The 16,063-nt window shown below is 42.1% G+C and overlaps 1 protein-coding gene across 6 annotated transcripts; it reads right to left on the reverse strand.

Moving 5' to 3' along the window:
• Positions 1-868: 868 nt before the first annotated feature.
• Positions 869-13,065, reverse strand: lrrc30a (leucine rich repeat containing 30a). 6 transcript variants are annotated; one of them, XM_044176262.1, is made up of 9 exons: positions 12,878-13,065; positions 8,446-9,179; positions 6,333-6,464; positions 4,065-4,178; positions 3,587-3,721; positions 2,905-3,038; positions 2,475-2,523; positions 2,159-2,341; positions 869-1,197 (listed from the first exon to the last, which is right to left on the reverse strand). In XM_044176262.1, exons 2-8 carry the CDS (start codon positions 8,596-8,598, stop codon positions 2,192-2,194), a joined length of 867 nt encoding a protein of 288 aa, XP_044032197.1. In that variant the 5' UTR covers positions 8,599-9,179; positions 12,878-13,065; the 3' UTR covers positions 869-1,197; positions 2,159-2,191. The 6 variants fall into 6 exon arrangements, with proteins under 6 accessions (XP_044032197.1, XP_044032195.1, XP_044032196.1 ...); XM_044176260.1 differs by lacking the exon at positions 869-1,197 and adding an exon at positions 10,074-10,193 and having other exon boundaries at positions 1,601-2,341; XM_044176261.1 differs by lacking the exons at positions 869-1,197; positions 12,878-13,065 and adding exons at positions 10,074-10,193; positions 11,915-11,953 and having other exon boundaries at positions 1,601-2,341.
• Between the last annotated feature and the right edge of the window lie 2,998 nt (positions 13,066-16,063).

Raw genomic sequence — 16,063 nt, forward strand, 5'->3', positions numbered from 1 at the left:
AAATAAAATTATATATATATATATATATATATATATATATATATATATATATATATATATATATTCACACATATATATTTCCCCACTCCTGAAACCAAACCTAAACCCTTAACTTCACCTCATATATCACTTCGCCACCTTTTTTGAAGACTTCCTGTTTGGGTCTCTGTCTTTAATGATCAGAAGTTGTCGTTCTCATCAGGGCGTCAGACTGACTATGTTCACTAGTTTTATACAGAAAGAGATGTAGCCCGAAAACAATGGCAAAATTTGGTCTGAAGTTGCAGAAAAAAGTGAAAGTTTCATTTTATTTTCACTATATGAAATATATGAAATGTCTGGATGTGTGTATGTACATATTTATATACATGTGAATTCTGTTTGCTGATGTCTCGTGTTGCTTATTGATAAATATAAAAGAAAACAACACGCGAAAAACAGAAAGTCAGAGTGTAAATAAAGATGGAATGAATGAATAAGTTATGTCCTTTTGTTCTCTGTACCAATACTTCCTGCAGTTATTTGTTTAATGAGATTTTGTCTTTAAATGGCATCAAGTGACAAAAGAGGCTCAGTAAGTAAAAGCTGCTCTGTGTTTCGGTGATGAAACAAAGTGCTTCTTTCAGGGAGGATTTGTTGCTGTGTGCTGCATCCTGCTGGACGAACTGAGGAACAACAGCAGTCAGACACAGGAGAGAGGACTCCTGCTGCTGCTATTAATAATAATAATAATAATAATAATAATAATAATAATAACAGAGACACAATTAATGGAAAACAACAATTGAAGTTCAGTAAAATAAAGTTAAAAAAGATAAAACCAATGAGGGCTGCAGGGAAACTGTTTTTACACTTCATGACAGATTTTATTTGATGTTTGTTTTTACATTCACAGGTTGTAAGATACACTACATGGCCAAAAGTATGTGGACAGCCTGTGTTTTGTTCTGGGTTTGGGCCTCTTAAATCCAGTGAAGGGAAGTCTGAAGTATACAATGATGTTTTAGACAAATTCTTCTTCTTCTAACTTTACAACAACAGTTTGTATTTGTTTCTTTCCTGTTTCAGCATGACACAAAGCAGCTTCACAAAGATGGTTTTCCCAGTTTGGTGTGGAAGAACTTGACTGATCTGCACAGAGTCCTGACCTGAACCCCAACCCACAACTCCTCTCTTCTCTCGTTTGCACTGTGGTGGCTGGACAGTCAGAGGACAATGTTTACAGAAGTTATATCAAAGTGAAACTGTAAAAGTAAGGGGAACATGCGCTCAGGTAGTTAAAAAGCCCCGCCTCCACCTCTACCCACCTCTCAGGTAGTTAAAAAGCCCCGCCTCCACCTCTACCCACCTCTCAGGTAGTTAACAAGGCCCGCCTCCACCTCTACACAGCTCTCAGGTAGTTAATAAGCCCCCCTCCACCTCTATCCACGTCTCAGGTAGTTAACAAGCCCCGACTCCACCTCTACACACCTCTCAGGTAGTTAAAAAGCCCCGCCTCCACCTCTACCCACCTCTCAGGTAGTTAAAAAGCCCCGCACCCGCCTCCTGCCACCTCTCAGGTAGTTAAAAAGCCCCGCCCCCGCCTCTCAGGTAGTTAACAAGCCCCGCCTCCGCCTCTACGCAGCTCCCAGGTAGTTAAAAAGCCCCGCCCCCGCATCTACACAGCTCCCAGGTAGTTTAAAAAGCCCCGCCTCCACCTCTACACACCTCTCAGGTAGTTAACAAGGCCCGCCTCCACCTCTACACAGCTCTCAGGCAGTTAAAAAGCCCCGCCCCTGCCTCTACCCACCTCTCAGGTAGTTAAAAAGCCCCGCCTCCACCTCTACACAGCTTTCAGGTAGTTAAAAAGCCCCGCCCCTGCCTCTACCCACCTCTCAGGTAGTTAAAAAGCCCCGCCTCCACCTCTACACAGCTTTCAGGTAGTTAAAAAGCCCCGCCTCCACCTCTACACACCTCTCAGGTAGTTAAAAAGCCCCGCCTCCACCTCTACACATCTCTCAGGCAGTTAAAAAGCCCTGCCCCCGCCTCTACACACCTCTCAGGTAGTTAAAAAGCCCCACCCGCGCCTCTACGCAGCTCTCAGGTAGTTAAAAAGACCTGCCTCCGCCTCTACCCACCTCTCAGGTAGTTAAAAAGCCCCGCCTCCGCCTCTACCCACCTCTCAGGTAGTTAAAAAGCCCCGCCTCCACCTCTACACAGCTCTCAGGTAGTTGAAGAGGGCGCTGAGCCCCCCCTCGAGCACCTCCTTCACAGGCTTCAATAGCGGGTTGTGGATGATGTGGAGTCCTTTATCCAGAGGATGGCAGGCCAACTTCTCCAGTCGGGACAACTGGTGCATCTCCTGAACACATCATCATCATCATCATCACCAACTCCAACGATGTCTATAATACACCAAACTACAGTTTAATTTGAACAGATGGATGATTTCAAATTTTGAAAGTGTCACTGCAGCCGGTCTGTTAGCACTTTACCTGTGGTACATCCTTAATGTCGTTAAAGTCCAGATTTAGCAACTCCAACCTGGAGGAGATCAAATCAAATCAGTTCTTTACTATTTTACTACAGTGGGTGTCACCTGACAGGTGTGTGAGGCACAGTGGTACTTAAATTTAGGCGTGGCTACCTCCTGGGTGTTTGCAGGTGGAGGTTTCAGCTGGGTTTATCTGGTGAGGTGTAGTTATCTGGTTATCCAGGGTTACCTTGTAACGTACAGTCCAGTAAGTTATCTCATGAAGTGGTTTAACTCGTAAGGTAAGTTACTTTGTCAGGTGGGTTTTCCATCCAAGGTGGGATTACCTAGTGAGGTGGGGATATCTGCTGAGGGGGTTACCATGGTGAAATGATTTACCTGGTGAGGTAGCTTACTTGGTGAGGTGGTGTTACCTTGTTAGATGGGGTTACCTGGTGAGGTAGCAGAGAGCCTTAGGCAGAGAGTGGAGGCTGTTTCCCTCCACGATGAGGATCTTGAGCTCCACCAGAGCCTGGATGTTCTCCGCCAGGTTCTCCAGACGGTTATAGGCCAGGTGGAGGAATACCTGCAGGGACAGAGGAGGTGACAGGCAGGTGAATGAAATTAACCAGGAACACTCAGCATGTTGAACACTGCAGAGTCAAATCGGGTCAGTAAGTCAAATATATGTTCATGCTGGATTGTGGCTCGAGGACTGAACTTGACCTTAACCACAGTAATTTGAATAACTAACCATCTCTACCTTTAGCCTAGCAGGACCCTCGTCTCCCCCTGGTGGGGAAGTGTGACTTGTTTTCTTAAATACTGTCTAGTGGCGTCTTATGTCTTTACCAACAATCTTTGGTTGTAATCCAAAAGTCCAAAGGCCGGAGTATATGCGATCAGAACTAGTTTGTATGAGGTGTCGTGAAAAGCCATGGGGGGAGTTGGTGTGATATTGTTTAAATATGTGCGTGTTCAGACAGTCTGTCCTGGAAGACATTCATAGGGTCGACCTCAGCTGTTCACATGACAGTGACAGAAATAGCTGTGTGAAGAATGAAAAAAGAGCTGAACGAGAAGTTCAAACAATTGGACATTTGGATTCAGCCTATCTGACTGATGTGAACATACCAGAGCCTTCATGTTGTAAACGCAGCCCGGGATGTGAGCGATGTGGTTGTGACTGAGGTTGAGTTTCTTCAGTCTGGTCAGATTGGAGAGAGAGGCAGGCAGCGAGGACAACTGGTTGTTGGCCAAACTCAGCACCTGAGAAACAGAAACACTGTTAGGCAGAGGAGGAATGGAAGAAACTACGCTTAAGTCAGACACATTGTTTTCACATGTTCATATCATACAGTGTTTTTATTAAAACATACATTATTGCCACTATAATCTGTTCATGATGTATCTGACGATGTTTTAGGAGTGCAATGCTAAATCGGTGGAGTACTCCTTTAATATCGTGATTACTGCACTCCAAAATGCATCAGCTGATCCAAGTGGAGTCTCTCTGTCTGAATTTGAAAGTTTGGAATGAAAGCAGAACCAGCAGTAGCAGCAGTAATATTTATAGCAGTACTAGAAGTATTTCCAGCAGTATTTGCAGTACCTCCAGTTGTGTACAGGCTCCCAGCTCTTCAGGAACTTCAGTCAGTCTGTTTCTGTAGGCAAATAAAACTCGGAGTCTCCTCAGCTGTCCAATCTCTGCTGGTAGGCTGCTCAACTGCACACAACAAACAAACAACAAACAGTAACATCAACAGTAATAAACATCCAGCGCTCACATCAGGGCTGTCCATCACATCTGATGTTATTATACCAACATCACAATAAAGAAAACATGGCCATATATTAGAATTTAATATATTTCATCATATATATATAGATATAGATAGATAGATAGATAGATAGATAGATAGATAGATAGATAGCCAAGATCCTGTGGGACTTCCAGATTCAGACTGACAGAATGGTAATGGCGAACCAGCCTGACATCGTGGTGGTGGACAAACAGCAGAGGAAAGCCGTTGTGGTTGACGTGGCGATACCAAGTGATGGCAACATCAGGAAAAAGGAACATGAGAAACTAGAGAAATACCAAGGGCTCAGAGAAGAGCTGGAGAAGGCCTGGAAGGTGAAGGCGACAGTGGTGCCCGTGGTCATCGGAGCACTCGGGGCAGTGACCCCCAAACTGGAGGAGTGGCTACAGCAGATCCCTGGAAGAACACCAGACATCTCGGTCCAGAAGAGTGCAGTACTAGGAACAGCAAAGATACTGCGCAGAACCCTCAAGCTCCCAGGCCTCTGGTAGAGGACCCGAGCTCGGAGGATGAGACCACCCGCGGAGGGTGAAGGACGAAGTTTTTAAAATTTTTTTTATATCATATGTCTTTTGTAATGAAAGGCTCTAAAATAGTTAAATGCTGCTGTGGCTGTAATGAAGCTTGCAGCCTCTAGGAGACGCCGGCAGCACTTCCCACTGTTGGCGTTGTTTCTCAGTACAGCTGAACTGAAGGTTGATGGAGGGAGGAGGAAGGTGAAGAGAGGACAGAGGACAGAAACTGGATCCTGGTGGATTAGCGGGGGGATTAAAACCTTTATTTATCCAGGAGACAGAGCAGCTGCTGGGGGAGGAGGAGGGGGGTCACTGCCTTGCTCACGGGCACGCTGACAGACTTATAGCTTCGCCTATAATGACGATAATGAAGATCAGTTTATTTGTCATAGTTAGTCCTTCTCAGCCTGTGGAAACAGTTGTATAACATCTTCTGTGTCAAGTCTGAGAAAATAACCATGATAGTGATGTAATCAAGGTTATCTCACCTTGTGTTTGGAGACTACAAATGTCTAACAGACTGCGTTATAAACTGGAGGTGTGGAGTTTAACAGACGAGGCTGTTTGCCAGGCAGGGAGGCTCTAATGAAAAGCGTTATCCAGGTGCATTATGGGAAATGTAGGATCCAGTATTTTTGGACTAAAAGTCAGGACATCTCCACCTCTGCTGTTCAGAGGCGAGCATCTGCCTCTCACAAGAAAAAACGTTTTATGGAAGGGCAGTATGAAATTCCTGTAGTTCTCTTTTAAAAAACTACACCTGCATTTTCATTATTTTTTATGTAATCTCAGAATATAATATTACAAAATACACCATTTACATAAAAAAATACTTAAATAAACAATCAATATTTTCCTTTTCTACACAGTGTCTGATTCACCAAGTATAATAATGGTGTGTTGTTTGCACTCCCAATTTCTAACCATTAACACTAGAGACGGTGTAGTCCCTCATTCGTCCAGGAGTGTTCCATCGTAGAAAAGGTTTCAGTCGTAGTCATCTGGACACTGTTTTCAGAATCAAGACGTTTCGGCTCCCATCCGGAAGTCATTCTCAATTGTGAAAAATGGTCTGAGAACTCAGAAATTTAAGCTACTCTGTGTTACTTAAGCCCCGCCCTCAGGAAGGAGTCTTCCTGAGTTTCTGCTGTTTACCCTGCCTAGTTTCACCTGAAACTGACCTAATTTTGTTTCCATGATGGCCCAGTAATCCATGATGGCCCAGTAATCAGAAGACTCCTTCCTGAGGGCAGGGCTTAAGTAACACAGAGTAGCTTACATTTCTGAGTTCTCAGACCATTTTCACAATTGAGAATGACTTCTGGATGGGAGCCGAAACGTCTTGGTTCTGAAAACAGCGTCCAGATGACTACGACTGAAACCTTTTCTACCATTAACACTAGAAACAATTCCATGATTAAGACGTGATTATTGGAAAGCATCAAAGGCAGACTGAAGATGAGTCAGAGCATGTGGTGATTGTGTTTTTTGTGTCTGACGTTGCCGATACACCGGAGGGGGTAACGGCAGAGGGATGTTTACCTGGTTGCCCCACAGGTTAAGTACCACCAAGTTGGAGAGCAGAGCCAGCTGAGGAGGGAGAACCTTCAGACTGTTGAGAGACAAATTCAGCTTCTCCAACTCCAACAGCTCCCACAATTCATCTGGGACCTCCTGCAGGAACAGGAAGAGCAAGAAAGAGAAGAAGAAAACACCAACAAGAAGGTCAGACATGCTGCTGCTACTATTACTGCTTATATTAATACTGTTGCTACTACTACTACTAGGCCTACTACTACTTGTACTGCTTCTTGTAAAGGCTTAGTCACAGCCGAAAGTGGTACAGTGAAATGAATCCACATCTTTGTGAAATGTTTGGTTCTAAAGTCATGGTGACATAGTGACTACTCATAGGGCTAGTTGGTGAACTACTGTAGCTGGTGAGCTAACTGCTAACTAGCTAGCCTGTCTGCCGGGAACATGCTAGAACAAGTCAGTCACAATATCTCTCTGAGCTTCTCTCTATTTCTCTCTTTACTGTTCTCTTGACTCCCTCAGACATTTTGTTCACTCATTCAGTAATGAGGGAAATTTAAGCTATGGGAGGTCGTTAGCTTGGTTGCTAACAGGACAAGAAGTTCATGCAGTTTATTCAAAGTTGTATTTGTATCATTGACTCTTGTCTCATAACTGTTTATAAAGCATCAGTGCATTTACATGCACTCAAGAAACCAGGTTACTCCGAGAGAGCAGGTTACGTAGGTAATTGGAGAACGTGTTTACCTGCACTGTAGTTGGTTGTACCTGGTTACTGTAAATCTGTTTTTACATGCAGCAGGTCAGTAACTGGATTTCTTCCCTCCGACCTTATTTTGGAAGCACTGATTTGAAGTGTGTTGACTTTAACAAACAGTCAAATGTTCAGATGTGGAAACCAACATGTTTAGAGGCTACTGTGAGTTGATTTCAGTTTGAGTCTGACTTTGGATGGATTTATTTTAAATTTGGGAATGCACTGCTCCATGTGATGATCTCTTCTTTCATCCAGATGTTACTGTTTCACTGACTTAAGTCTTTGACCTGCACAGGCTCACAGGTGAAAAGCCAATTAGAAAGCTGGTTACCTGTGTACATGGTCAAGTAATCTGTGTTCTTCAGGAGAAATCTACAGGCGGAAATAAGGTTTCTTTTTTTAAAGAAATTAGCTTACTGGAGAAAACTGACTGTAACCTGCATGTAAACACTGCATGTGTCTGACAGAGGAGCTTCAATAAAACTGGATGGTGACACACAGCTAACAAGCTACGATAGCTTCCTCCATTTTGGACTCTCTGGCTCTCCGTCCACTGAAACATCAGCTCTGTCAGGACGGCTTGTTATTGGTCAATGATTCCATTGTCATGAATTTAATTCAGCATTCAGTTTTGCTGTTTTTAAATGCGAGGCTTTGAGCTGCTTTTAGACAGCGAGCTGTTGCCACCATGGCTGTTGCCCGGCAACACTGGTGTTCTGTGTTTTGAATCGGCTCTTGGCTTCCTCCGATCCTACCACCCTGAACACCACATCCTTCTATAATGTCACCATGAGCTAAACAGAGTGGGTAGAAGCTTAAAATAGAAGAAATGGTTAACAATATGACACCATCAATACAGAAAGTTTTACTAACTAGTATTATAACTGTTGTTGTTCCAGAGCAGATAATCAGACTTTGAAGCTGATGTTGCTGCAATGCCGTTTCTCGTCATTAATATGTTGGTCTGCAAATAATGATCATTTTCATTGTCAATTAATCTGCCATTTAATTTAATTTAATTTAATCGATTGATAGAGTAACTGTCTGGTCAGAATAGAAAAAAATGTATTTTACAATTTCCTAAAGGCCAAGATGGCATCTTCAAAAAGGTTGTTTTCATCTACCAACAGCCCCAAAACTATACTTTTACTGTCACAAAAGACAGAAAAATATGGCTGTAAGGTCTGTTTGGCATTTTTGCTTGAAAAGGGACTTCAACAATTAATCGATCAAGAGTTGCAGATAAATGTTTCCATCATAAACTGTAAATGTGTGTTCATGAGAGTGGCAGCCATCTTGTTTTTATTGGAAACATCGAGGTGTGTGGAAGCAGCTGGTCTCCTGCTGCAGTCGCTGCCATACCTTCAGTCCTCGGCGAGCCAGACTCAGGACATTATATCCAAACTGTTTGACGGTGAAGCGACGGATCCTGTCTGCTGATGTCAGACTGTCCTCCCTCCCCACGCTCCTCCTCTTCTCCCCCTTCACATCCTCTTTACAGATGGCTCCTCCCATCCCTCCCTCCGCTGTCTCCTGCTTCTTCCCTCCTCCTCCCCCCCCTGGACTCTCTTCAGTTGCCCACTTCTCCTCTCGTCTTCCTCCTCCTTTGTTGCTCCTCAAGTGTCACCAGACAGAAGTCCAAACGGAAAACTGGGATGACCAGACAGAACTTTACTGTCCAGATGTTGTTCTACTCTCCACATGTGTCTTTACTGTCCTGATGGAACTCAGCTCTGCAGATGTTATTCCACTGTCCAGATACCCAGATATCGTTCTATTGTCTGTTGAAACTCTGATATCCAGATGTTGTTTCATTTTTCAGATGCCCAGATGTACTGTCCACATGTTAAACTTCTGTCCAGATGTTATTCTACTGCCGTATGAGACTCTATTGTCCGGATGTTCTCTTACTGTCCATATATTTTTCTACTGTCCAGATTCCCAGATGTTACTGGACTCTGATTTTCTTCTGTCCAGATGTTATTTTACTGTCCTGGTGTTATTCTGCTGTCCAGATGTTACTCTTGGGTCCACAGCTGTCTCCACTCTGGGACGAGGACTCTGTTCAGTTTGCTGTCTTTAGTTCAGATGAACTCCTGCAGGTTAAAAAAAGACTTTGAATCTCCTGCAGCTGTTTTACAATAAAAACACATTTTACTTCACTTTATCCAAAACAATGTTCTTCCAGCTGAGCAATGTGAACTATCGTTTCAACACTTCATATTTTTCTACATCATAATCAAAAGTTTTTCAAGTTAAATAAATAGATTTCAAGTTAATAAGAACCAGAAACAAATTGAGTACAAGTGAGCAACAGTGCATAGGAGTTCCTCTATTCAAATAATCAAAAACACAATTTAAACACATCAGTGTTAAAGTCTGAATACAAACGGGTGAAATACAGAATGAAACGAACTTGAATGCTTCTTTAAAGGTAGCAGTCGAATTTTCTTTATAAACAAACACTTAATGATTATTGTCTTTATATGCTGCCCCTCAGTGTCATCATGAGACATGGCATCGATTTTCACATTTACGCTGATGATACTCCACTCTATATTGCTGTGTCTCCTGATGACACAAGCCCTATCGATGCCCTCCACAAGTGTATTTTAGACAATAATACTTGAATGGCTCAGCTCAACCAGGATAAAACAGAGGTACTCGTCATTGGAGCAGAGGCACAGTGAGAGAAACTGACTTCTAAATTAAAATCCCAGCCACCAGGCTAAAAACCTCGGTGTCATCATAGACTCTAATTTAACCTTCGATGCCTGCATCCAGAATCCAAACTAAGCTTCAACTTATACAAAATTCAGCTGCAAAAAAGTGCTGCAGCTTGGCTTTTAACTCAATCCAAAAACTGTGACCATATCACCCATGTTTTAGCATCCCTGCACTGGCTGCCTGTTCATTTCAGGATTGATTTTTAAAATTAATTTAATTACTTTTAAGACCAGGCATGGGCTGGCCCTCCCTACATCTCTGACCTTTTAACCCGCTATGAGCCAGGACGCAGACTGAGATCCTCTGGCAGGGCGTTGCTAGCCGTTCCAAGGTCTAGGCTGAAAACCAGAGGAGACGGGGCCTTTGCTGTCAGGGCCAACAACCTGCCAGAGGAGATGCAGAGTCAGTCCCCTGTTTTATCTCACTTCTTAAGACACAATTATAAAAAAAAGTGTGATGCTTATTCTTATTTTATCTTTTATTTTTATTTGTTTTGTGTGTTTTATATTGATTGTTGTAAAGCACTTTGTTACCTGTCTTGAAAATTGCTATACAAATAATGCTATTATTATTTCAATTTGCACTTTTACTGTTATTTCTTATGTTATTATTAGTTTTATTATATTAGACTTTATTTTATTAATTTAAATGTTTTTTATTTCAACTTATGTTCTTTTTCAACTCTTTATGTTGAGCATGTTGAGTTGCATTTGATGTATGACTTGTGCTATATAAATAAAGTTTGATTGATTAATTGATATTGTCTGTATCTGACTTCTATGATTAATTAATCTAAGCCATAAGTCTCTTAGACCCAATTCCAACTAGGCTGCTTAAAGATGTTTTACCCTTAATTAGCACCTCTTTACTGGATATGATCAATCTGTCTTTATTAACAGGCTATGTACCACAATCCTTTAAAGTAGCTATAATTAAACCGCTTCTTAAAAAGCCCACTCTTGATCCAGGGGTTTTAGCCAACTACAGACCTATATCTAACCTTCCCTTTCTTTCTAAGATCCTTGAGAAAGCAGTCGCCAATCAATTGTGTGACTTTCTAAATAACAATAGTTTATTTGAGGATTTTCAGTCAGGATTTAGAGTGCATCATAGCACAGACACAGCACTGGTGAAAATTACAAATGACCTTCTAATTGCATCAGACAATGGACTTGTCTCTGTACTTGTCTTGTTAGATCTTAGTGCTGCGTTCATCACCATTGACCATCACATCCTATTACAGAGACTGGAACAGTCATTTGGCATTAAAGGAGCCGCACTAAGCTGGTTTAAATCCTATCTATTAGATCGATCTCAGTTTGTACATGTTAACGGTGAGTCCTCCATGTATGCCAAAGTTAGTCACGGAGTTCCACAAGGTTCTGTGCTTGGACCGATTCTATTCACCTTATATATGCTTCCTCTAGGCAATATTATTAGGAAACACTCCATAAACTTTCATTGTTATACAGATGATACCCAATTATATCTATCGATCAAGCCAGATGAAACTAATCAGTTAGCTAAACTTCAAGCATGCCTTAAGGACATAAAGACCTGGATGACCTACAATTTTCTGATGTTAAACTCTGACAAAACTGAAGTTATTGTACTTGGTCCCAAACACATCCGAGACACATTATCTAAAGACATAGTTACTCTAGATGACATTGCCTTGGCCTCCAGCACCACCATAAGGAACCTCTGAGTTATCTTTGATCAGGATTTATCCTTTAACTCCCACATGAAACAAACTTCAAGGACTGCCTTCTTTCACCTACGTAACATTGCAAAAATCAGGCACATCCTGTCTCAAAATGATGCAGAAAAATTAGTGCATGAATTTGTTACTTCTAGGCTGGACTACTGCAATTCGTTATTATCCGGCTGCCCGAATAAGTCCCTTAAGTTAAGACTCTCCAGTTGATCCAGAATGCTGTGGCACGTGTACTGACAAGAACTAGGAAAAGAGATCATATTTCTCCAATATTAGCTTCTCTGCACTGGCTCCCTGTAAAATCCAGAACAGAATTTAAAATCCTTCTCCTCACCTACAAAGCTCTTAATGGTCTGGCACCATCGTATCTTAAAGATCTCATAATACCTTATTAGAACACCTCGCTCCCAGGATGCAGGGTTACTTGTGGTTCCTAGAGTCTCCAAAAGTAGACCGGGAGCCAGAGCCTTCAGGTATCAAGCTCCTCTCCTGTGGAATCAGGTCCCAGTTTGGGTTCAGGAGGCAGACACCATCTCCACATTTAAGAGTAGGCTTAAGACTTTCCTCTTTGATAAAGCTATTAGTTAGGGCTGGCTTGGGTGAGTCCTGAACCATCCCTTAGTTCTGCTGCTATAGGCCTAGACTGCCGGGAGACTTCCCATGATGCACCTCTTTGCTCTCTCCTCCTCTCCCTCTCCAACTGTATGCTTTTTTATCTCATTACTGCATGTTACTAACTCGACATCTTCCCTCTCTCGTAGTTCTGTGCTTTCTCGTTTCTCTCCTCTCTCCTGTCGCTTTCAGCAGGTATTTCTGCCTCCGGAGCTGCAGAGTCTGGATCTGTGGTTGTGGGCCGCCTGCTGCCCCCGTGTTCCTGCTCAACAACTGCTACTACAGTTGTTGTTATTGGCTCTGCTACTAATACTGACAATACTTTTCCTCTAGCTGTCATTCCTATTATTATTAATTTATTAATATTGACACTACAATTAATTCTACTATTTAAAAATATAAACATAAAAAAATAATAATTCTAGGTGGTATTTGCATTGTGCCTCCCTCCCCCAAAACCTCTCTCTCTCAAAACCTAACACGGCAGCGGTGGATGGCTGCCCCCCCTGAGTCTGGTTCTGCTCGAGGTTTCTGCCTCTTAAAGGAAGTTTTTCCTTGCCACTGTCGCCAAATGCTTGCTCATGGTGGGATTTGTTGGGTCTCTGTAAATAATATTATAAAGAGTACAGTCTAGACCTGCTCTATAGGAAAAGTGCAATGAGATAACTTCTGCTATGAATTGGCGCTATATAAATAAAATTGAATTGAATTGAATGCACATGCTAATGGATTTCCTACCTCATAAAACATCTGCAGTCTTTGGAGAGTTGGAGACATTTCAGGCGTCCAAGTAAAAATCCTGATAATTTTCTCATAAGCATGAAGCCAGTTGTTCAGTAAAGGTGGATACCAGGAGAGTCACCTGACCTGTTTACTGACTGATCAGCTTATTGATGAGTTTAATGTGTAATCGACTGACTGACTGACTGACTGTTACTGGAAGAGAGAGAGAGAGGACGATTGAGTTAGGAGTGTGTTCACAGAGAAAGAGAGAGAGAGGAAACTCTATTTGAGGATGAGCATTGACAGACAGCTAGATCTCACCTTTGACACACACACACACACACTCACACACAGTTGCTGCTGTCGGTCAGTCAGCAGTAGACTCTGTTTGCAGTGGTGGAAGAAGTAATCAGATCCTTTACTTCAGTAAAAGTACTAAAACCACTCTGTGAAAATACTCTGTTACAAGTAAAAGGCCTGCAATCAAATCCTTACTTAAATAAAAGTATATAAGTATAATCAGCTAAATGTACTTAAAGTATGACAGTGAAAGTCGTCCCTGTGCAGTAAAACGCTACTGTCACTGTTTTATTATATCTGATGTTTCTGGATTCATATTCCTGCTGCATTCATGTGTGTGTTGCATTTTACTGCTGCAGATGTTTAAGGTCGAGCTCATTTTAACTGCTTTATATACTGTTGGGTAGTTTAATCTGCAGCAATACATCATGGTCTATAAGATCATGTGTTTGTAACGTCGTTGTCCTGTGAGAACCACGTTTCTCATCACAAACATCTGGAGATACGTGGTTTCACTGGACAGGCAGTGGGTGAATAACTGTGATCTGTAAAGTAACTAAAGCTGTCAGACAAATGTAGTGGAGTAAAAAGTCCAATATTTGTGTGGTGGAGTGGAAGTAGAAAGTTGCATAAAATAAAAATACTCAAGAGTACCTCGAATTTGTACTTAAGTACAGTACTTATTACACTTTTTTGGAAGCAAAAACAAAACACCAATACAGAGATGAGGTTAGAGCTGAAGCTGACTGTTGTAACACTCTCTACAGCTGTTATTATGTCACTTATTTTTTTCAGAAAGTTTTGATTCACTTCAATTGAGTTGGGCTTTATTGGCACGGGACACAGATGTTAACGTTGCCAAAGCAAGTGTGAAATAAAACATACATAAACAGAAGAATTGTGATATTAAATTATATACAGATAAGTAAGATGGGATAATAAAAATAATACATTTTAGACTTGCAGTTAAATACAAAAAGTGAAAACTAAACACTGCAACATTTTTTTTGAGTGTGTGTGTGTGTCCTCAGGTTGTGTTGATATATGTTGATCAGCAGGATCCTGCCTCCATCTCCTCTGAGTATTTTTAATGTTGAGCTCTTTGAAATCTGAGATTACAGTTAAAGTAAACGTTCCTTATTTCAGTGAATCTTGTACTGTGAATATATTGGTAGAAGGATGCTGAGGTTGGAGCTGCCAGGTAGGAGGTCTAGAGGAAGACCAAAGAGGAGATTTATGTATGTAGTGAGAGAGGACATGAAGTTACCTGAAAGGTAACAGCTGAAAGGAAAAGAAGAAGAAGTTGTACATTGTAGGAGGGAGAGCATCTCTGTCTCACCTCACCTGTCTCACTTCACCTGTCCAACAGTGACCACATGTTCTGGTTTCTTTTGGCTGCCAGGATTGTTTGTGTCTTCCTGTCTGGGTGTCCAGTCTGTGGTCACTGAGCCTGTACTTGGTCAGGATCTGTCTCTGACAGCAGAGAGACATTCTGCCAGTTCATCATCTCTTCAGGTCCAAATAACTTTCTGATCTGCTTTGGCTTTTAGTTTCTGTCCAGTGATCCAGATTCAGGTTTCTTCGTGTTATAATTTGGTTTCCTCTGATTGGTGTTTGGAAAGCAGTGCTGCTGTGAGACTGGTCAGAGTGTCTGGGGGGCAGTGAGTCTCAGCACCAGCTGACATTGGGGACTCTGTTCTGGGTTCAGCTCCTGGGTCTGGAGGGCTTTGGGATGGAGGGGGTCTCGGGGGATTTAAGGTGATTAAAACATGTGAGCGCTCTCTGTTGAATGTTAAGTATCAGCGGGTCTCTGCCTGATTCTGCTCCACATGCATCTGTTGGTGTTTTTCTGTGTGAAATGTATCTGCAGAGTCCTGCATGTAGAGACTCTGCTGGACGTTTGTCCCGGCGGGTAAAGCTCTGGTGACTGAGTGGACCCCAGACTCACCACCAGACAGCGCAGTGGGCTGGATGACACTATCAAATATTTTGAGGCAAATTTGAATTTGAAAATTATAAAATTCTTTTAATTGCATTTAGAGCTCTTCAAGCTTTTTCTTTTAGTGTGTTCACTGCCATGTTGACACTCCCTGATGCTGTTATACCAAGGTAGGTATAACTCATACTGTGTTAAATTATATGATTATTTATGGTAAACTGGTATTTGTTCTCCTGACATCTAAGGCGTTTTTGAAACATCATGACATTAGTTTTCTTTATGTTTCCTGCCAGGGCCCAGTTCTGACAGCACTCTTCTACTGTGTCCAGCTGTTGCTGTCGTCCTTGTTCAGTAGCAGACAGTAGAACGTCATCAGCGTAAAACAGAGACTTCACCTCTCTATCGAGGAGGGAGAGGCCAGGAGCAGCACACTGATCCAACTGTACAGCAAGTTCTTTTATATACACATTAAACACAGTCGGGCTTCAGTTGCAGCCCTGACGAACACCTCTTCTCTGGGTGAAGGATTCAGTTTGTTTGTCTCCAATTTTAACAGCACACCTATTTTCAAATACACTGATTTAACCAGATCATACGTTTTGCCCCCTATAAAACAATGTAAAAGTCTGTAATAGAGCCCTTCATGCCAAATAGAGTCAAAAGCTTTCTTGGAGTCAATAAAACAAGTGAATATCTTACTATTTCCTGTTTGGTGTCCATGTTTGTTAATTAAAGTGTGAAGGGTGTACACATGGTCGGTGGTGCAGTGTTTTGGGAGGAAGCGAATTTGATTTTTACTCAGGATGGAGTCTTCAAGTAAATCTAGTATTATTTTATTCAGAATACTACAGAATAGATTACTAGACAACTGCTGACACAGATGCCTCGGGAGTTACAGGGTCTGATTTGTCCCCACTCTTATGAACGGGGGAAATGAGCCCTTTGCACCAGATGTTGGGAAA

Source organism: Siniperca chuatsi, linkage group LG19 (genome assembly GCF_020085105.1).
Source record: "Siniperca chuatsi isolate FFG_IHB_CAS linkage group LG19, ASM2008510v1, whole genome shotgun sequence".
Classification (NCBI taxonomy): domain Eukaryota; kingdom Metazoa; phylum Chordata; class Actinopteri; order Centrarchiformes; family Sinipercidae; genus Siniperca; species Siniperca chuatsi.

Coding starts and splice junctions, on each gene's coding strand:
- lrrc30a (XM_044176262.1), bottom strand. CDS start 8,598: ATGGGAGGAGCCATCTGTAAAGAGGATGTGAAGGGGGAGAAGAGGAGG. Junction 6,465..8,445: donor TGGCTCGCCGAGGACTGAAG/GTATGGCAGCGA, acceptor CTGTTCCTGCAG/GAGGTCCCAGATGAATTGTG. Junction 4,179..6,332: donor TTAACCTGTGGGGCAACCAG/GTAAACATCCCT, acceptor TGTTGTGTGCAG/TTGAGCAGCCTACCAGCAGA.